This window comes from Thunnus albacares, chromosome 22 (assembly GCF_914725855.1).
Source record: "Thunnus albacares chromosome 22, fThuAlb1.1, whole genome shotgun sequence".
Taxonomy (NCBI): Eukaryota; Metazoa; Chordata; class Actinopteri; order Scombriformes; family Scombridae; genus Thunnus; species Thunnus albacares.
The window spans coordinates 14210007-14231848 of NC_058127.1; the positions used below are offsets into that span (position 1 = coordinate 14210007).

At 43.7% G+C, this 21842-nt stretch overlaps 1 protein-coding gene across 1 annotated transcript in view; it reads right to left on the minus strand.

Moving 5' to 3' along the window:
- Nucleotides 1-21842, minus strand: part of si:ch73-335l21.1 (insulin receptor substrate 1-B) — a 50723-nt gene that overhangs the window by 17086 nt on the left and 11795 nt on the right. Inside the window, exon 3 of the mRNA XM_044341029.1 lies at nucleotides 18301-21484. Within this exon, the coding sequence (XP_044196964.1) occupies nucleotides 18301-21484 (3184 nt within the window). The remainder of the gene's footprint in view (nucleotides 1-18300; nucleotides 21485-21842) is intronic.

Genomic DNA, 21842 nt, shown 5'->3' on the forward strand with positions numbered 1-21842 from the left:
TGGTGACGCTAGAGGAAAAGTCAAGATTTTCAAAGTCAGTAGGCTTCATCCTCTGGGGAACATGAATGTACAGTATGTAGAAAATTTATGGAAATCCATCCAATGGTGATTCTGGACCAAAGAGGTGGATGACCGACACGCCGTGCCGCTAATGTAGCCAAAAAAACAGCGATGCAAAAAAAAAATTCACATTTGCTGGAAGCTGGAAGCGGAAAATATTTGGCATTTTGTTTGATAAATGACAAATAATTAATCTCTTATCACAAGCATTGTTGATTAATTCTTTCTTGTCAGTCGACAAGAGAGAATTAATCAACAACATGTGCTCACACGTAACTGCCTCTGCCACACACAAACACACACACACACATCCTGTGCCCCACAGCAATTTGGGCAATTTAATAAAGAAAAAAGCCTGCAGAGCACAGGAAGCTGTTAGCTCTATCGCTGAGGCCCGGCTACGGTGCTGACGCCGAGGTGACGTGGAGGTGAGGCAGCACTCTAAAGGTTAACGACCGTTCTCCGGCCAATAATGGCAGCAGTGAGCAAACATCTCTGCTCCTTCATTTGATCTGCACTGATGAGTTACATAAGCCCGGTTGAGGGACTGTTTGTTCTCTCTCTCTCAATCACCTTATAGAAGATTTCAACAATCTTGTCTAAGTGGAGTCTTCAGCGTGTGGAGGGGGGGGGGGGGGTGTAGCATGTGTAGACGGGCGGGAGAGTGATTGACAGATGAAGTGTGTTTGTATGTGTGTGTTAGGGGGAACAAGTCAGGGGTAAATCTAAAACTCTCCGTCCTCATGTCCAAATTGGAAAATGTTCTGTTTCTCTGAGATGAAATCAGATTCTTGATTCTTGGTCAATTTGGCTTCTCGATCATAATGAGCCGCCTGCTAAAAGTCTGGCAGCCTGCAGAGTACATGGACCCTGGTCGATGTGTCAGGATTAGGTAACTGAGATGTAGACTGTGTGTGTGTTTTGCCTATAGTTTCCCTCTAGGCAGTCACAGTTGAGCAATCGTTATGAAGTTGAAAGGTGGCCCCACTGGTCCCATGATCTTTAGTTCATTGTTTCTAATTTGAAACACCCGATTTCCAAACTCAACTTCCAGACCCTGTGTGGCAGGACCAGCTTGCATTTTCACTTCTTGCTTTATACTTTACAAATCTTATTTCATTTCACGTCTGCGTTTAAAGAGGAAATGCATCTTATTACTGCTGTCAAAAACTCAAAACCCTCGGCTTGTCTGACCTTTAACTATCACGACAGATAATTATGAAAACTTACTTTTGCTTTTACTTTAGTTAAAAACTCATTTTAAATGGATTTATTCATCACTCCTGTTGGTTGTTATTTTAAAAAAAAATGTCACTTTTGTTTTTTAAAATCACAATCTGAAAGAGTGCAAGAGCTGCAAATTATGAACAATGTCATCTTAACAAATTTTAAGAGGCTTACGTTTTGCCAGCTTAAATTACAACTGTCACTAGCCATTTTAATCTGTAGCTGGTTAACGTTAATCAACAGCAAGTTAAGCTCTGTTGTTTGGCTACTGTCGGCTGTCTGCAAGCTGTTTTATTTACACAAAGCCATAAACTGTTAAAATGATTGAAAGATAAGTTTTATATTAGTATTTGAAAAGAGTAAGTGTAGACTGAAGAGACTAAATGTGCTCGGTAGCTGTCAAATGTCAGTTTTAAGCGTATAATAACAGTTTAAACATCTTAAAGCTCTGAATCTTTAACACTGAAGCATACAGAGCTGTTAACACCAAACTGTACAACCGGACTATGTAGCTGTTATCATTGAATACAGTTTAACACCATTTCTGATAACTGATTAATGTTTTAGCCGCTACAGAGGCCTGATTAGCTTTAGATTCTCCTGCGTGGGCACGTTCACACACATCTCACACGCTCTCCTGTTGCACCTGTTATTGACGCGGTTATCTTATTATTACAAATGATGCCACATATAATAGGTCATCCTAGATAACACTTTTACAACTGCCCTGTAATAACTTTTATGATGTTGTTGACTGAACTTTGTGGTTCGTTTAGGAGGCTGCGTCACTGTTGAGCTGAATTGCATTCATCAAGTGTGACATGTTTCCAATATTTTGTCTACCCTCATCAATATAAATGGGGTGGATATATATATTATTATTATTATTATATACAGTCTATAGTGTCAACTTGTGTTTTGAGAAACTTATTTTGAGTCATTAACATTAAATAAAGTGATTTATGATCTAATGTACGCAGTAAAGCAGTCATTGAAAGCCGTAAACATTATAATAGATGAGACAAAAGAACCAAAAAAGTACCGTAACTTCATCATTTTCAGGAAATTTGTGAAATTTTTTTGGAATGAAAAACAAAAAAGGAAAGAAAAGTAAGAGTATATATAAAAGTGTTCGCCTTTCTTTGCTTCACTGCAAACCTGCTTCCTACTAGTGAGGTAAGCAGTTGCTCAAAAACTAGTGTAGTGTCTGAAATGTTTTAATTGGGCACAATTCAAACAGTCCAGTCAGATCAAGGCTTCACCAGCGAGGCCCAAGTGGTTAAAAAAAAAAGAGAACGGATTTTATGGCGACTCCTCTGAGAATACCTTGACCCCTTTGCAGGAGTCTTAACTGGATTCCCACCCTCTTGTCACCGTCAGCACTTCAGCTGACCCCAAGATCAACTCTGACCCTCTCTCATCCCCCTGAACCTCGTCCACCTGATCCATCCGGGTTCGGCATAGCTCGAGATGTAACACGCTCCCCTCCGCACACATGCATGCAAATATGTACACGAACCACCTAAACAAACAATACTACACCCAGACAGAAGTACACACACACACACACTCGCATACTAGGTCTCCATGTGAGAGGTGGCTCATTAGTAGACGGTAATCAGCTTAGTGCTCTCCAACGCCCACCGGCGCTAAGCTCTTTACAGACAAACCCAGTTAGAGAAGTAGCAGCTGAGCGATGCCACGGTCCCGAATCTGACGAGACACACACACAGTCGGACGCACACAGATCATGATGGAGACATGGGGAGAAACGCTGTTGCGGTTGTTGACAACAAGACAATCACCTGAGACGGAGCGGAGAAGTGTGTGTGTGTGTGTGTGTGTGTGTGCGTGTGAGGAAATTTATATGTGAGACGGAGACAGACGGTGAGACCGGGGAACAAATACGGAGTGAGAAGAACACAAAAAAACTCAAATAAAGCAAAAAAGAGAAGCTCCTGGGAGAGAGTGTGAGGAGGGAGGAGGGAGAAAAAAAAAAAAAAAGCGAACAAATAAGAAGGAGTGTGTGAAAGGAGGGAAACAGTCCCTCCTCCTCCTCCTCCTCCTCCTCCTCCTCCTCCTGTGCACTCAGTAACCCCAGTGGGTTGGTGGGTGGCTGCTCCGTTCTTTTAGGCAGCGCCCAACACTCCCCGGGCCCGGCATACATCCCATATCACAGCGCACAATCAACGCTCTGTAGCCAGGATCACACTTGTACAGGGAGCTGGCATGCCGCCATGCAAACACACACACACACACACACACACACACACACACAAATACACACACAGGCATGCACATATATAGACAGAAACACACAGAGGATATATAAAGGAACATACAAGTTGATGTAACAGTAACCTGAAAAACCCTCAAAGTAGGGCAGCAACTAACAAGTATGTCAATTATCTTAAACTGTTTTTTATTAGCTGATTATATCTTAGTCTGTAACATGTCAGAAAATAGTGCCCTAACAATTTTGCAAATTGCTTGTTTTTAAGAAAAACAGCAAAAATCCCCCAAATATTTAATATACAATCATATAAAAAAAGAGACAAGCAGCAAAACTTCACAATTAAGCAGCTGAAAGCAGAGAATGTCGGACATTTTTGCTCTATTACAGTAAACGCCTCTTAATAGAGCCAGAATTGTTCAATAGTTTTCTGTTGATTATAACTAATTAATTAATGGGTGAATCTTACAGGAATGGTTCGATATGTTGGGGAAACACGCTTAATCGCTTCCTTGCTGAGAATTAGACGAGAAGATCGATACCTCACTCGCTATCAGTCCTTTCAATGTGTAGCTGGAGCCAGCAGCTTGTTAGCTTAGCTTAGCATACCGAAGGGGAAACAGCTAGCAAAACCTGCCTACCAGCATGTGTAAACTCACTGATTAACACGCTACATCTTGTTAGTATAATCTGCACAAAAACATGTGAAAAAGTAGTAAAAATAAGTGTGAGTTGTATCAATCTTGTCATTGAACTCTGGGCGAGAAAGCAAATAAACGTATTTCCAGAAGTGTTGAACTATTCCTTTAAGCTCTACTAATGCAGCGACACATGAACAAGTTGACGATAATCAAGCGTTCAAACTAAGACAGGTACACATACGTGCATACAAAGTACACATTATGCATTACGGTAATGAGAGTTGGACATAAACAGACTGTGCTTCAGCAGGCGCCTCACCTTAACTTTTGAGGGCAAGGCGCCGACTAAAAAACATGTTTGGCAATGATTTCAGACATACCCTTTTAAGTTATCTGAAATCTTTCCTCTGATCTAACTAAATCAAATCATGTACTGTGTATTATATCTGATGGATGACCTCGGCGCGCAGTGACCTCACAACAGGAGCCGCATTCATTCATTCGAGGCACAAACACTTCGTACACAAACAGCGCTCACACGAGCGGCTGAAAGCTCCTTAATCTGCGGAACATGATTATGAAAAAGGAGAAAAAGAAAAGCGTAGCGTGAAAATACAAAACAAAAACAAAAAAGAAAGAGAGCAAACAAAAAGTCTAACGGGGCAACAAAAAGAAAAGAGAGAAAAGACAGGAAGAGGAAGGGAAGAAAGAGAGGCTTCGAGGCATGGCGGGGCACTGCGGCTTTGTTCAAAACAGAATGGATGTGTGTGTGTGTGTGTGTGTGTGTGTGTGTGTGTGTGTGTTAGTGTGTGTGTGTGGGGTTGTAGTCGAGTAGGCCATTAGTTGAGGAGCTTTTGGCTGATCCCTGCTTCCTGCGAGATGATTGGCTTGGATGATCTGTCTCGGCTTTTCCTATTAAGAGCAACACAGCCCCGAGACTTGTGTGTAGGTGTGTGTGCACTTAAACCAAAAAACTCCCAAAAAACCTCCCCCCCAAAAAAACAAGACCTTTATGTAACTAAAGAGCTCTGAATTGAAAGGCTAGCACGCACAGGTGTGGTAAAGGCTTTTCTGTCACATCCGATGATGAGTTCAATGGTGAAAGTCCTCAAAGCACCCACACACACACACGCACACACACAAATACACACATTAGTCTGTCCAGCGGCGCCTCTTTGACTGACCAAGCTGCCAATACAATTCATTCCCCTGCCGCTGTGTTCTTGTGTGTGTTTGTGTGTGTGTGCCAAATGCATGTGAATAAGGCACTACTCGTCAGTCAAAACATGACCAGAGTACTGAGCCATTAGCTGAGGTTTTACTACCTAATTACCATTCGCTTGGACGGGCAGCTCACCAGAAAACACACACACGCACGCACACACACAAAAAGGAAAAAAAAGGGCTGAGCTCGAGCTCCTGCCGAGGAGCCCTTGAGCAAACTGCTTCACCTCAAACGGAACAAGTCAATGCACAAGGGTGACTGAGGAGTATGTTGTTGAAACAGAGCAGCTTTTCAATGAAAAAATACACAAAATATACATTAAATCTCTCTGAGGACAGTGAAGTAGATTTACAGCTGACAGAAATAAAGAAAACATTCTCATTTCTGCTTAAAAAGATTATATAGATCTCCAATTTTGTCATTTTCTTGTCATACTACTCATGGTTCTTTCAAGTCTATATGGGAACATGATCTCCATGTGTTGTTCAGTCTTTTGGTCTGACTGGTTTAAAATTTTCAGTGTACACAGACACTCTAGTTTTCCTCCAGATAATGTATCTTAAAATCATTGTTATCTTTGGTTTTCCTTTGTTTCCCTGCACAACATTGTATAAAAATAGCAGAGCGCATTCATTCTGACATTCGACATTCAACTGGAGGACAGTTTGCATTACGGCTGTTGCAGTGAAGGAATTTCCCCTGCGGTGATTGAGGGTGGTTCAACAGCGCGGTATGAGGTATTAGCACCATTTCTTTCTTTTTTTTGTGAAAATCAAGGTATGTTAGTCTGATTATGTGTCGGCTGAATGAAGCAGTTGTACCTGACAAACAAGGAAAACACTTTAAACCGTGTTGTGGCAGGAAACAACGCTGGTCTACAGCCGAGTCTCCTTAAACCTGAGATTTATGAAATAGAGTCTGGCTGGATGTGCCTTTAGATTGTATGATTGGTGGAAAACTACTTTATCTCGAACCGAGACAAAGTATTCATACAGACGTGTTTTTAACTACTGAGCATCACCCCCCAGTCAGCTCACCCCCAAGCCTGGCTCTGTTATGAGGGCTGGTTGCCAGGTTAGCTTTTTAGCCTGGATGCTAGCTACGGGAGGCTAGCAGCACGCAAGATGCCACACGCAGGATCTTCCAGAGCTGCCCCACCGTACCAGAGGCCCCGCCGGAAACCGAGCAGACAGGAGCCAATGAACACACGGGTTGAAGTGTAAAACAAGAGGGGCCTAGCCTCATGAAAAAAAGGAAAAGAACAACATGGCGGTTGCGGCGGTTTCTTGCCATCCACCGCGGTTGGCTTGTCATTAGCGCAGTATTGCAATGTTGCGTTTATCTCAACAGCCTTAGTTTGCATGTTGCTTTTGGAAAGTTACATGTTTTTTTTTTACTAGCTAAGGAATGTTTTTACTGCCATGGTCGACTTCTTTCATCCCTTTTTGTTGAAATATGGATTACTAGCCTTGTGCAATTAAAGAAGTTTGGATCAAAAGTTGGACACGTTATAGAGGACTTGGGATCCATTGTATTCATTTTTGCAGACCTTGAAAGTCCCCTTTCCTGGAACTAACCATTGGCCCTGATACTGACTTTACTAAGAAGATGTGACTTATGAATAAAGTTTATGTCTTCATCTCATGATTCATTCAGTCACATCAGGCTGCCGACTAAAGTTTTAGTGCCATAATATTCTCTCATTTATCTCAATGAGTCCCACACAATGAGTTAGCTGTTGTGCAGATTTTTCATTTGAGAAAAGGATGGATGGTATCTGATTCAGTGTCCTGAGTTTAGGAAATTGAATCAGTGTTGCGAGAGAAAAAGTCAAACGAGTGAGTGTTTATTATGTCTTGTATACTGTTTGTATTTTTATTAGTATTACAAAGATACCATTTAAAGCCATCAATCAATCAATTAGAACCCATATAATCCGCCAATTTTAGTTTTTCCACGAGAAAGCGCAGTACAAGAAATGCCAAAAGAGAAGCAGTAAACAATATTAGTACATCAAGATGAATTAGTAGTTGCTGACAGACTATTTTATTAGCATATTAGCTTTTTATTGCTTTAATCTTCATAATACAGACTCTCACACTACTAGATTTAAGGGTTATAGGTCATAGTGCTGATTTTTAAAGCATTTTATGGGCTGCATTTTTAAACATTAGTCCTATATTTCATTGTGTTAGTGTGTTTTTGTTTATTGTTGAATTGATATTCATTTAATTTCTAGTAATGTTTTACTGTTGTATTTGCTGTATTTGTTTGTTTTTCAACTATTAAATGTTCCACTTGGTCACAACTCTAATATTCAAATTTAAAGCATCGTTAAAAATGTAAAATGTTAATGTTGAAACACTCGGAGTCGTGTTCGCCACATTCCTCCCACATCTCTCCTTTCTCGGTTTTCATTTGGACGACTTCCTGACACCTTATCATCGAACTCTACCTTTGTTGAATTAACCTACATTCGCTTGACAGGAAGAGTGTTCGTCTGTGTTTACCCTTTGCTTTGAATACAGCAGGCGATAAGGAATTAATAGATACAGTGTGTGTGTGTGTGTGTACTTGTGAATGTAAGTGATACCTGTGAAGTCAAAGTTAAGATGGATGTTTATTACATTAATTCCCGGACACAAGATCTGACCCTCATTGGGTGTGTGGAATTACTGGAATTACACACACACACACACACACATACACACACACACAGACACACACACACGTCACACACGCCTCGTCCTATCAGCTGATCTGTCCCTCTTCAGGCTTCATGTGACGAGCGCAAGAATGAAGCCACTCAGGTCTGCTGTTCTCACTCCTCTGACCTCGTGGATATGCCGTCTAAGCAAGATCGCACCGAGCAGGAAGATTCAAGTGTGTGTGTGTGTGTGTGTGCTTTTTAAAAATTTAAAAAATGGCGGCACACCCTGGTAGCCTTCTGCTTAAAACGAACGCAACATAACCGCTACGTCCACAGTTTGATTCCAGCAGCAGACTCTTGTTGCTGTGGCACCATCCCATCTCTCTCTCTCTCTCTCTCCTTCATTTCCTGTCAACACTCTCCGCTATTGCTGTAATAAAGGCATAAAATGTCCTCTAAAACTGTTTTTTTTTTTTTTTTTTTTTTAAAAGGCATGTGTGGGAGAGGGATAGCGTAGCCTGATCAAGGTCTTGGGAAGATGAGCGACTGAAAACAAAACTTGATAACATGTTGGGAGAAAAGGCAAAGAGAGAGGGAGTGTGACAAACGCATGAAGGAGTTTTCTTCACTGGTGATCACAGCGGCAGCGAACACATGGTTCAACTCTGACTTTTCTCCTCTTTTTTTTTACTCTTTTTCTTTTTGTTTTTTGGAACATGTAGTGGCAAACTATTCAAAAATCATGTAACATTTCTCATAATGAGCTATCTTTTCCACGAAACAGTGGGGCAGCATGACAAAACACTGTATTTTGTTTTCTCTTGAAGATTAAAAACCTCAGAAATTATTGAAATGTTGCAGAAAGAGAGAGAAATCCACTGATGTTTGCCTCATTAATTTCAAGATATTGTACAATATGTTCATATTAAGGCCAAAAGTTGTTATTATTTCAACTTATTTTTGAAGAAATTGTGTTTTTACATCAGTTTGGTTCAGCAAATAACTCATGAGCCCACACAGCGGTATCACAGCAGCAGTGAATCCAGTTGCACTAGTCGGGATTAAAACATCATGTTGTAGTTGCCAAAATTCATCCAAAATCGTCCCAATTTCCCAAAGGGGAAACCGATTTTAAACAGCTGAATGAATAACAGCTCATCTAAAAACTTCTGCTTCTGCTTTACAGGAGGAGGAAACAGAACGTGAAGCTCTGTGATTGGATCGCTTTGTAGCGATAAGGCTCCCCCCCGGGGGGGGGGGGGGGTCGTCGTTAACTTCCCTTCTTTATGTACACAGACTTGTAACTTTGACACAGTCGCTCATCTTTTGTACTGATACGAGCCTCGGTAGAGCTCCGGCTGTCAGTCGAGTACCGTTGTCTGCGCGGAAAATGAAAGGGAGGGTTTCTTTTGGACGCCCACAGTAATTCCCAATTCACTTCTCTCTAGCTTGTACCAAAAAAAAGAAAGAAAGAAAAACAGAAACAGGTGGGTTTTAGTTCAGGAATATCCTCCTACTTCTTCCTAGTATATTTTACACTCTTCTTTCATTTCTACATTCATTTAACTGAGTAATCTCTAATGTAAACCCCCAAATTCAACGATTAAATGTCATTTATTCTTGCGAATGTCATCTCCATGCTGTGAATTTACCTCGTCAATCATCTCTTTTCTTTCTCCAGTCATACTGCTCTCCTGTCTTTCCTTTCTTCGCCCCCTTTTTCTCCTCAACATCCATCTCCCCCCGCTCTTGCTCTAGAAAAAAAGCATCCTCATCCATTCTCCACGCTCCCCGCCGTGTCCGTCTCTAATGTTCGAGTGTCAACAACGCTTCATGAAAAGGTCTTTTGATGTCTGACGAAATGAGGCAAATACTAATAGTATAAAAGTAAATATGTGGGAGTGATGGCAAATATTACGCACACACACACGCACGCACGCACGCAACCCGGGCGAACCGAGAAAATTTTCCATCCGAAGACGAGGACGAGAAAGGTGAAAAAGATTTAGAGCGTGGTTCGAATGATCGGCGTTATAGTTCGATACTAATGGAGGAGAAGTGTGTGCGTGAAGGTTCAACAAGTGCTGCAAGTCTGCACAATAACACACACACACACACACACAGGAGATTCAGTCTCTATTCATCCTGCAGAACCAAATCCTACCATTTCCTCTCCTCCCTTACACTGTAGTCAATGGGAGATTAGTCTGTGGCAGAGAGGACCTCAGGCAACATCTGAAACAACACAAGTCCTAACAGCACTTCCCTATAAAGGCAAACGTTTTTCTGGAAATGACACCATTAAATCTCACCTATCAATGAGCTATAAAGAAGATAAATGTGGTTTTTTTTTTGTAGCCACACAGTTGCTGCTGGTTTTACGGTTAACCTGGCGATTGTTGCCGTGATGACTTTCCAGAGCTGTAAAATCCTTCTGGCGCAGTGTTTCAGCATCTGATAAACCTTCAAACTCTTAAATCTATTATTCAAACCGGCCTTGTTGGATAGTATTTCACATCTCACTGATACCTGAACGCAACACACCCTTTTTTTTTTCAAATTTAATGCCATGCTGTTTCCAGAAACCACAGGAAAAGTCATGCCAGGTAGTCGCATGATATCTACGGGAAGTGCTTGTCACGCTGCATCTAAAAATATGTGAATCGTGCCGGCGTGTTCAGATTTCACTGATTTATGGCTCAAAAGGAGGAGTGCAAGTTGCGACGCAAACTGCGGCTCACACGTCTCCTCCCTCCTCCCGCCTCACAGTCTGAAAACCTCTGACCTGAACTGACTCCGCTCACTTTGCTTGCTGACTGAGTTTGCATGTGTTCCATGAAACCACTGAATGCTTTCACGTTTATTACTTTAACACCACTGACAAGACTAAACCTTACCCCCGCAGCACCTGTTTTCCAGGTGTCTGTCTTTTTAAACAGTGGGTGTTGTGTATTTAGCCGTTATTTGCACACAGCGAAAAAAAAAAAAAAAACTCTCCAGTAGATCTCCATGACGGCGCCAGATGTGTGGCTGCAAAGAGATTTGCGCAGGCTGTTATTGTCCTCTATTCTTACACTCCAGACGTTTATTGGCTCGCAAGAGTTAGTGGAAAGCTCGGCGCGCGAGCACGGCTGATAGCGGGACCGGAGCAGAAAATATCCTGTGACAGTTTACAGCAGCGATAAGAGTTCACAGTTAAGAGCCGCTGCGTACTTCTTAGAGATTTTGTACCGTGGAACTGACAGTGCTGACTGTTGCCGGCCTTTGCTGTGTCACACCGAATTCTGCACAGTGAGCAGCGGTGTGTGTGTGTGTGACAGCTCGATCATCCATCACAAAGCTGTATACGCGGAGCTGTGTGTGTGTGTGTGTGTGTGTGTGTGTGTGTGTTAGTATTCAACTCAGATTACTCCACTAGCCCTCGGATTCGCCTAATTGGACAGAGGGCCTGTAATGAGACGATCCTGCTGCCGCGGTGCACGCAGATGACCTCATCACATGGTCTGTGCTTGAAGGCAGTGGGAAAAAAAAAAAAAAAAGCCTTCGTCCTCTAATATACACGTTCGTGTGGGGACAGGACACACATGCGCACACAACCTTCAACACTCCCCCGAAAACCCAAACAGAGGAGAGTTGTTGCTATGTGCGGTGCGAGTTTGGTGACTCCCTGAACAGACCACCCAAACAAAGCAAACCGGACTTCAGAGAACTGAACCTCCTTGACTTTTAACAAAAACAAACTATCCCCAAAAAAAGATTCCACGGTCGGCTGTGCTTTGTGATGTCCTCCATTTTGTGATATTATTCGAAGGAACGGACCTGTTTGAATGTGCGTGGAAAAAAAATATTAGATAAACAAAAGAATTACGGCTTTTGTTTACCTCAAAAGCAGAGAGGAATTGGATTCAGGTTCTCTGCCGTCTTTTCTGTAACTACGCAGGTTGTTTTGCATCTTCCCATGGGGGCAAATCGGTTGTGTAATGCTGTAATTAGTCTAATGAATGAAAGTTTGCAATCCGGAGAAATTTGAGCCAATTTCCACCTTAATATGGATTATGTAACCATAAGATTCAGGGCCGTACCACCCACCTCGTCCTGTTTTTCATATCCATACGGTCGATTATACAACTGGGATAGAAAATAGCAAAGTCTGGCCAATTAGAAGTTCAAATCTTATATTTTTAAATTGCTTTCATCTACAGTTGGTGTAAGAATCAAGAGGCCAAAAAAACATATTTTAATGTTCTTATTAACCGGGTTAATGAAGTGACAAGAAAGTGAATTGATTTGAAAGGGTTTTTAAAAGTAAAATATCGACCTTGCAGTTGCCCCTCCGCGTGTTCGCTCCTGCTATTTTGGCTTCACATCTGTGTGCATTTACGCTCTGCATAAGTATGAGCCGAGCCGTGCGTCAATGTGCTGAGAGAGAGAGAGAGAGAGAGAGAGAGAGAGAGAGAGAGAGAGAGAGAGAGAGAGAGAGAGAGAGAGGGACTAACTGTACGCAGCAGCAGACCGGAGCTCTGTCTGCCTCCAGCGCATAGCGCAAACGAGGTTAAAAAAGCACAACAGATAAACAACTAAGTGCACACAAACACATCCGCACACTCTGCCCTGAGCCTCACCCTCTTGGGGGTCATGTCCCATCCACGTGGTTGTGTTTTACATAACACTACTAGTGCTGTTAGTCTAACCTAGTGTTGGCCTGGATTACACACCCAGCGATTCACGCCTGTCATCATGAGGAGCACTCTGTCTGTCTGTCTGTGTGTGTGTGTGTGTGTGTGTGTGTGTGTGTGGGACTGTGTGTGTGTTGTGTACACAGGAATGAATGTGTGTGTTGTTTGCTATAACGTAGACTGCAAAGTACATTCTATGTAGCCAGATAATGAGAACTAATAACCATTTAGTTTCACTTCATTATTCAATCTAACATTGTGTTCATGGTAACTGTTTTCTGTCTGGGAGAGAGGGGGGGGGTATTTTTTTGTTAAGCAATTAGTAGCGACTGACATATCCATCAAGTTGAAAATTTTTCCATGCTTATGTCGGCTGAAGTTGATTCTACGTGTCACCACTTTCACAGAAATGTTTCCGTTACATTTTTTTCTGGCAACGGCGCACAAATATGACACAAGACATATTTGGATTGCTGAAAAAAAGTAAGTAAATACTTAACTGCATGTAACAAAGAGTCGGTTTAATGATTGGACTGAAAGGTCAATATTTTTTAACAATGGATCACATGACATGTACGTGAAAGGGGTTGCCCATAGTGACGAACCCAGAGAGGATTATCACTTGACTCTGCAGCTTTACTGGGTCATTTAGCTCATTATGTCGGTATTACGGCCTGAAACTTTACTATTTTGGTTCACTCTTATCGCTGTAACCTGTTTAAGGTGGAAAAAGCTCTGATAAACCCGCTGTACACTACATGTCAAACAGTAAACAGCATTAAGACAAAGTTAGCTACTGACTGACGAACACAGTGGAGCGTTTAGCAGCTAAAGAGCCCGATCCCTTAGGAGGTGGTGGAGACCAAAAACAGAGTGAAAATTAGACTTAAATTGGCCAACTGCCCAGAAACACAACTCCAAACTGTGACATTTCAACTGTGACATTTACAGTATGAGGCCTAAAAATCAGCTACTGCAGGTTTGATGATTTAATGTTCAGTTTCACAAGAAAAAAAAAATCAATGTTATCGGTCCCTGATACAAATAACTGCTAATCAGTCCCCTTCAGATAGGTGGCGTCTTTCATTCCAAGCATTCACAGCAAATCACTCTCCCAGCCTCACCGAGAGGGAAAAAAGAGTGTATTAGAGTACACTTATATGTGTGTGTTCTAGGTCACTCCACTGACTGACTGACTTTAAGTATGTTTACCTCTCTCTGGCCTACATGACATGGGACTTTGAGGAGGTGGGAATGTGCCAACCAGCTGCCAACTGGGCCAAGAAATCCAGCAGTGAGCTACCAATAAAACTAAATGCTACTGGGAAGGTCAGTGTCAATAAAGTTTCTGGTATTTTATTCAGATATTGTAAAATGACAAAAGTGGTGAACAGTAGTTTATATGAATCTTTATGTTTTTATTGGAATATTAACAATTTTAGCAAAATTTGCATCAATAAGTTTACATAATTTTATGTTTCAGGTATTTTATTCGCCAGATTAGCCAAAGACAGTCATTTCTATCTGGTTATTTTATCTATAAACAAGTTATCAAAGGACTTAAATCCAACTAATGAGCAATTAAATCCTCAAGACTGACATTTTTCAGTCCAGGAAAGAATCCATGAGAGTCTATTTATGACATTTACCTGTTAACAACTTGACAAGTGATAAAAACTGATAGAAGATACACTTGGAGTTACTGTATTTACAAATGCTAAGTGTCTAGACATTAGGAGACAGTGTACACACACACATACAGTAGATACTGATCCAGTTGGTCAGTTATGCATGAGTTTTGCCCAATTAGCCAACACTAAACAAATGTAAACAGTCATGCTTCTGTGCACTGTCAACTGTCAACAATGTTAATGTGAATCAGAAATGAAGAAAAACCAAATGCAGTTTAGTTTAGATTTCGAGGTATTAAATCTATTTGCAGATTAAATCCAAATGTGTGTTTTTCGACCACGCATCAAGGCAAAATTTCATACTATGGATATGCGTTGATCTACCCGTTAGTAACTTCATCCTCAAAGTACCGTGTCTCAAGGGAGGAATTTTGAAGGGCTTTGAAGGGTTATTTTGAGACTGGCATACACATCCCCCTCCAGATGGTAAAGAAATAAAATAATTGGCTGGTAAGGGACAGCTGGAAGTGCGGATAATAAAATTCTCTCACATGGTTTTCCTGGAGGAGATTGTGGGAGTGGTGGCTGATTTAATTTAAATTAACATTTTGTCCCGAAACGCCTCTCCACAACATAAACTAAGGTTTCACTATGTTCTGGCGAAGGTCAAAACAGGTCAGACACACAAACGTACACACTCAGCTCAGTGTAATTATGGTCACTGTCTCACGCAGGCAGGCATCTCAACACACACACACACACACTCACATTTTTTTGCGTGAGAAAACACACAGTCTTTAAAGGTTTGCTGCAAGGTAGAAACACACACACACACACACACAGACACACACACACGTCACATTTGTTGTAGTGGATTCATTTTGATTTCTTTTCATTTCTGAGAGGCATTATTTCGAGCGAAAAATAGCTCGCCCTGCTTTTCCTCATTATCTAAATCCTGAGAGGTTATTTCTTACACATTACGTATTACATAACCAGTGTCCAATAGGATTGTTTTTGGCACATGTCCCACTACTGATGTTCAATTTTAGCCCCTGGCCCTCTGTGCCAAAAGTACGCACCCCTGAGAAATACACACACTCAGTTCCTACACAAGTTAGTGCCTGTTGAAAAAAAAAAAAATCCCTGTAATTACAGTAGATCAGAACATTTTAAAAATGCACACAGGATCCACGAAGACAAGATAATTAATTGCTTCTAAACTGTATTTTTGTTTATATGGCAACGAATACATTGGTTGTCATGTAGTTTCTGAGTTATTTTCTCTTTTTATGTGTCTGTCTGTCTCTGATTTAACTTCTGCTCTGCAGCAAAAGGGAGACATTGCAGCATGATACAAAAATTTATTTCTAAATGTTTCCGAAATGGTTTAAAGCAGTGGTTCTCAAAGTGAAGTCCGGGGACCCCAGGGGGTCCTTAAGAGGGTCCCAGGGTGTCCCCAGCAAAAAGGGGGATAATTTATTTTCATTATAATTCCATTCATAAGACAACGTTACACAATAACAGGATGTATGACTATTTTGGTCATGGGTTTCATACATAAAACATCCAGAAGCAAAAATCTTATCAGATGGGGGTCTGTGGACTTATTTGTATCAGTTTAGGGGTCCTTGATGTGAAAAAGGTTGGAGAACCACTGGTTTATAGGATGGAGTGAAACAATGTGAGAAGGGAGGATGACAAAAGGCTTAAAGACAAGAGAAGTTTTGGTGAAAAAATGTCGAACAATTGTGTGTGAAGTGAACAGAAGGGAGGGAAGGAATTTCAACAATCCATCAGCCTAGATGTCAGATGAGGACGAAGATTGTTAAGAATGAACAAGTGCGAGGACAAGTAGTCAAATGGCAAAAACAAAGATACGGGGGACGGCAGTAAAAGAGGAAAATAAGATAATTAAAGAATCAAGAGAGAAAAATAAAAAAACGCCGCGAGAGAAAAACTTTTAGGAGAGTCCACTAGTCTTGGGGCTTGGCCCTGCTGAGGCCCGCCAGCCCACGGCGGCAAAAACAGTCTAACAAAAGGATCATTTATTGGAGGAGGAAAGAGGGGGAGTTGGAATGGAGGGATGAAAGGAGGGGGAACACTGTACAGAGGCATTTGAGAGCTGTGTGAGTGAAACACTGGCCCCATCTCAACATTCACAGCCAATGTGTAACATTCTCCCCCACGCTGCCGCGCTGACGTACTCAGCAGCCTGAGCCCATATGGTCCCACTGTGGCAGCCTGCTAGCATTTCTATTTAAAATACACACAGTCAACACCGCCTGCATCCACCAACATGGCCTTCATCTCCCAATAAAACCAACACTGCGACGTATGGATGCAGGCTGATGGTTCGTTTCCATCTGTCGAATCTATGAGAACCAACTGTTGAGCTCAGCTGCTCTGCACTCACCGCAACATCCCATGATGAATTTTTGCTAATGCCTTCATTAAATCCAACTGTGGAGTCAAGCTATGCAATGTTTACCACAAAAACCCTGGAGGTTTAAGGCTAACACAACCTACGGTACAAATCATGTGGAAGCTCGCAGGGCTACATAAACAACAAGGCTTGGCAGGATGCATTCATCACAAGAGCCCCTCTGTGGAAGGTTAAGTAAGCCGACTGAGTGTTTTACTGATGCATATAAATCCACATCTCCATTTAAATGCTGCTCTATCTGCTTAAACTGCAGGCGTCTATTTCTTAACTGGCCAATTTAGTGCAGACAGTGGCTCAAAGAGAATGTTTTTCTATGAGGAAACGTCTCAAAGTGACCTAGTTGAGGCATTGTTTAGCTGTGGTGGTCCCCCACAGCTACAAAATTGCCCCACACGGTAGGAAAAAATGTAAATACCATACAAATTCGGCATCTGGCCTTGTTGACCTCCCTTCAATACAAAAAAGTCTGATAGCACTGCAGCTAGAGCACAATTGTAGGCATACAGTCTGTATGATATAGAAAGTTACAGCATAGTCCTACAGCTTTATTAGTAAGTACATGCACTATGGTTTTTAATCACAAAGCCACACCCTGCTTGAATTTAAAAATATACAAACCATAGCAAACAATTCAACCTATATAATTACAGTCAAATCTACAAATCTGGTTGTAGGGTTCTGGACACTCATAAAATGACGTAAAAACTGAAATGATGCATAGATATTTCACACTTTTCCATCTCTCTCCCCTTCTAATGTCATATTGAAGGATCTTTGATCAAAAGGTCAACAGAAAACAGGGTCAAAGTTCAACATGATTGAACTTGGAGTAGAACGCTTCAATGGCAGGTCTGAATGGTTTCCTTTGCTCGGAGTAGTGCTGTAATGTCATGTTTGCGATGGCACTCCTCATGGGAAAACAATGGCTAAACCAGAGCAGAAAGACTCTGTCACTTGTCATATACTGTATGTATACAATCTACACATCTCAAACACCAAAACACTGGACTGAGGTGGGGATTTAGCACGAGAATGCTTATATAACATTCAAGAATTCCCAGAATGTCAATATTGCTTATATCTCTATAGGTTGTGTCTGGTGTTTCACACTTTACGTAATCACGTCAGGTGAAAAGTGTGTGTATGCCTTTAGATGTAAACCATGCCCCAGACAAGGAAATCTGCTTATGAACTGTGAGAACAGCCGATCCTTATCTCATATTGTGGATTATATAGACAGTCGTACAAATCAGACGAGTGTCTCCTTTCTAATCTGGCGCCAGGTGAAGTTTGATTACATGCATAGATGGAAAGGGGAGCTGTGCTCCATTGGATTATCTTTCAAGCATATTCTTTTCCATTTGAATAATGTGACAGAACACAAGTAGGACAGAGAGAGAAAATGACCATACATATTAAGAACATGGTACATTTGTGTGAAGGGAGAACCTTGAGGGCAAATTGAAGACAGTCGGTCAAATGTATCTAAAAAGGAAACAAAAAACTCTTACCTGTACCCTCCTTGTTTCCATTCTGATGCGTCCGCAGCTCCTCTGATTTGTAGAAGTCGATGCTGGCGTACGTGTTGAGGTTGGAGCTGCTGCTGCTGCCAACTGCTGCGCCCACTCCCCCTACCCCAGAACTTCCACCCAGCACAGAGAAGAGGCGAGTGGGGGCCTGGTTACCTGAGGGCCCATCCAGGCCCAAATGGGGACTCTCTTTGTTGGCCAAGTCCAAGTCTATGTAGTTAAGGCCTTGCTCTGTTGAGGAAGTCTGAGTGTTTGTGGGAATGGACTGCTGTCCAGGGAGAGGGAATTGAGTGGGGGTATCAGTCACAGCACCATTCCCCCACAGCATGCTTTCAAGGCCCAGCCGGCGGGCCACAGCTTGGGCATGTTCTGGGAAGAGGGAGGCAGTTGAAGAAGAGGAAGTAGAGCTAGAGGTGGGGAGGGAGGGCGCGGCAAGAAAGGTTTCTGAGCAGTGCCGTCTGCGTCCTTGGGGGTCGGCCCGGATAACTTTTGCCCCATGATCTGGGTTGGGCCCTGGTTTGGCTAGAGGAAAGTCTAGACCCCGTGATAGCACTGGTACAGAAGGATCAGTCCTGGTGGGGGAAGGAGCTTTGGGAGAGACACTGGATGATGACCTAGGGACGGTGTTGTTATTCAAGCTGAAGGCCATCTCTGTGTAGTCACCACAGGATGTAGGGGACTCAGATTCAGTCACTGATGGAACACTTTCTCTGCTTTTTCTAAGTGGTGCTTCAGCCGCCTCCGCCACCTCTTCAGGAGGGCCAGTTGTTACTTCATCGCAGGCCTTGGGAGCATGAGCCAAAGTCGGGGGCGTGGGAGGTGTGTGGAAAGATGGGAAAACCAGTGGGGTAAGGGAGAGGGGCGAGGGGGACGGAGAAGGGCCCAGGTCCATGTTGACATACTCAGAGGCAGCCGGGGGAGTAATGGGGGCAGAAGGGCTACGGGAGAGGGGGATAAAGTTCCCTGAGCAAGAAATAGGCCTGTGTTGAGGATGCTGGCTGCTTGAACCATGAGGCAGCGATAAGCCATGCCTGAGACCCCTGCCACGTCCTCCTCCAATCCCAGCCTGACTGCACTTCTCCCCCTTAAACTCGATACTGACATACTCCCCAGGGCTCTTAGGTTCTGGAGGCAGAGGGTTCTCACGGACCCTGGGAAGGGTGTTAGCCTTGGATACATCAACAAACAGACTTACTGGTCTGCTTCTAGAGTGGTTACCGTGCTTTGATACCCCACCAGAGCCCCGTCTTTGCTGGAGCTTATTCCCATCTTTGGACTGAGTTCCCCCAGCCATGGGGCTCACAGCCTGGTTAGCTCTGTCCTCGCTCTCCCCTAGGCTCTCGCTGCTGGCTGAGCTGGAGGAGTATGAGGAAGAGGAGAGTGACAGGTGGCGTCCAACCACTGAATTGCCTGCGGCTAGTTGCTCCTGACGACCTCCCATAGTCCTTCCTCCTCCCATTCCCCTAACACCACTCCCGTTGGGCCTTCTGCCACGTCCAGGCCCATCGTCAAAGTGTCCAGTGGAGGGGTTATGTTTGTACGACCGGGGAAGGGAATAATATGAGTATACCATCTTGGGGGCTTGCTGTTGAGAACTGGTCTCCAAATGATTGGTGTGCTCAGGAGGTGGGGGGCTACCATTTACAGAGCGTGCGCTGATTGGAGACATGTTCATATAGTCACTGCCTGCCCTGCTGTCAGCACTGCCACTGCCCACCCAAGCCCCTCCAGAGAGACCCCCACGCTGATCGGGGGAGCAGCTGCTATTGGGGGACATTATCATATAGCCATCAGAGGTTGGTGGAGGCCGGATCTGCTGTGGAGGGGACACGCTATTGTTAGGGGTCATGGCCATGTAATCATCAGCAGGTTTGGAATCTGAATCAGGGACAGAGACAGCCAGTGATTGGGACATGGATACTGGAGGCTGAGTGACTCCGGGCAGCATGGACATGTACCCATTGTCCACACCTAAATCGACACCTCCACCTGCCCCACCACCCCCTTCACCTTTGAACTCCCCAGCTACATCCAAGTACCCTCCTCCTCCCCCTGCTGACCCAGCACCCATGACGGATTCCCTCTGTGTGGAAGAGGAGATGGAGGTAAATGACTCGCGGCTGGTGCTTCTCGACATGATAGCATAGTCGGCTGAGTCTTCATCTGCCAGCTCCTCACCTCTGCGCTGCTGCGGGGCCAGTCTCTCCAGGGCCATAGGAGGTAAGGAAGCCCTCTTGCTCAGCAGCCTACGTTCAGCTTCACATTCACGGCTGGAGGAGCGACGCAGCACTCTCCGGGTCTGAGGCTGAGAGCCACAGGCTGGTGTTCCTGGTGCTGGCATGGAGCTGGACATCAAGCTCCCTTGATTACTGCTGCCGCTGCAACCACCACTACGTTGGCCCATTAAAATATAATTGGCTCCCTCCTCGCTAAGGGACTGGCTGCTGACACTACCGACAGAGCTTCCGGGAAGGCTGGGGGAGGGGAGGAGCGTGTGATCCCCAGGACTGGAGCCATATTCATCTGAGGAGCCATAGTCACTGGGTGAGCCGGAGACGGAGGCGCGATGTGTTGGTACACGACTGTAAGCACCAGACCCAGGCCCAGGCCCAGCAGATGATGCTACGCCACCAAACTCTGACCCATGCCCAGAGCTAGAAGAGAGGCTTGGGGCTGGGGAGGGTGCCGGGGTGGAGATGGAGCGCATCAGCCCAAGAGGAGTTTTAGCAGCTGTGGTGGAGGCTGAGCGGGCTGACTTTGACCTGAGGATTGGGGTGGTAGAGCAAGAGCCGTTGGTAGAGGGATTGGAGCCTGGCCCTGGGAGTGGTATGGTCCCCTCATCACCTTTACCCCCATCACTGGCAGTGCGAGACCTCGGGAAGCTGTGCCGTGGGGTGGGAGAAGCATTGGCACTGCTGACCCCTGCTCCACTGTTAGCTCCTCCAGGAGGCTCAGTTCTGGGCCGGCGGGTGAAGCCCACCTGACTGGGAGGAGGGTTTGGGTGGTGGCGACGAGATGGAACGCTGATGGGGTTCGAGGCAGTGGCACCTCCTCCAGGGCCAGAGTTTGACTGAGATTTGCTCCGTTGACGAAACTCCTCGCTCAGCGCCTTCATGGCTTCCAGCAAGGTTTCATGCATGTTCTGGGCGACCACTGAATCATCCACCTAAGAATTTAAACAAAAATCCATCTCAAACAGTAAACTCAAAACATAGTTGTAGCAGACACAAAATCGATCTGTGAATTCAACCCTCAATCCAAATCATTCAATGAATGAAAACTGAAGCCAATTTGGAAAGTTTAATTGTTCATTCTCATAGTAGATTGATAGATGTTGAGATTTCAGTAACATTTGAATTTAGGGAGTATTTTTAGATCAGAAAAGCCTCTTTACTACTAGCTCTTTGTTTCTCCATGTATGACTGCCTTCTGGAATTAATTTAACTGCATCTACAAAACCTGAATTGAACCATAATATAGGGTTGAGTCAACTCTAACCGTAAAACTGGGTAACTGTGCAGTTT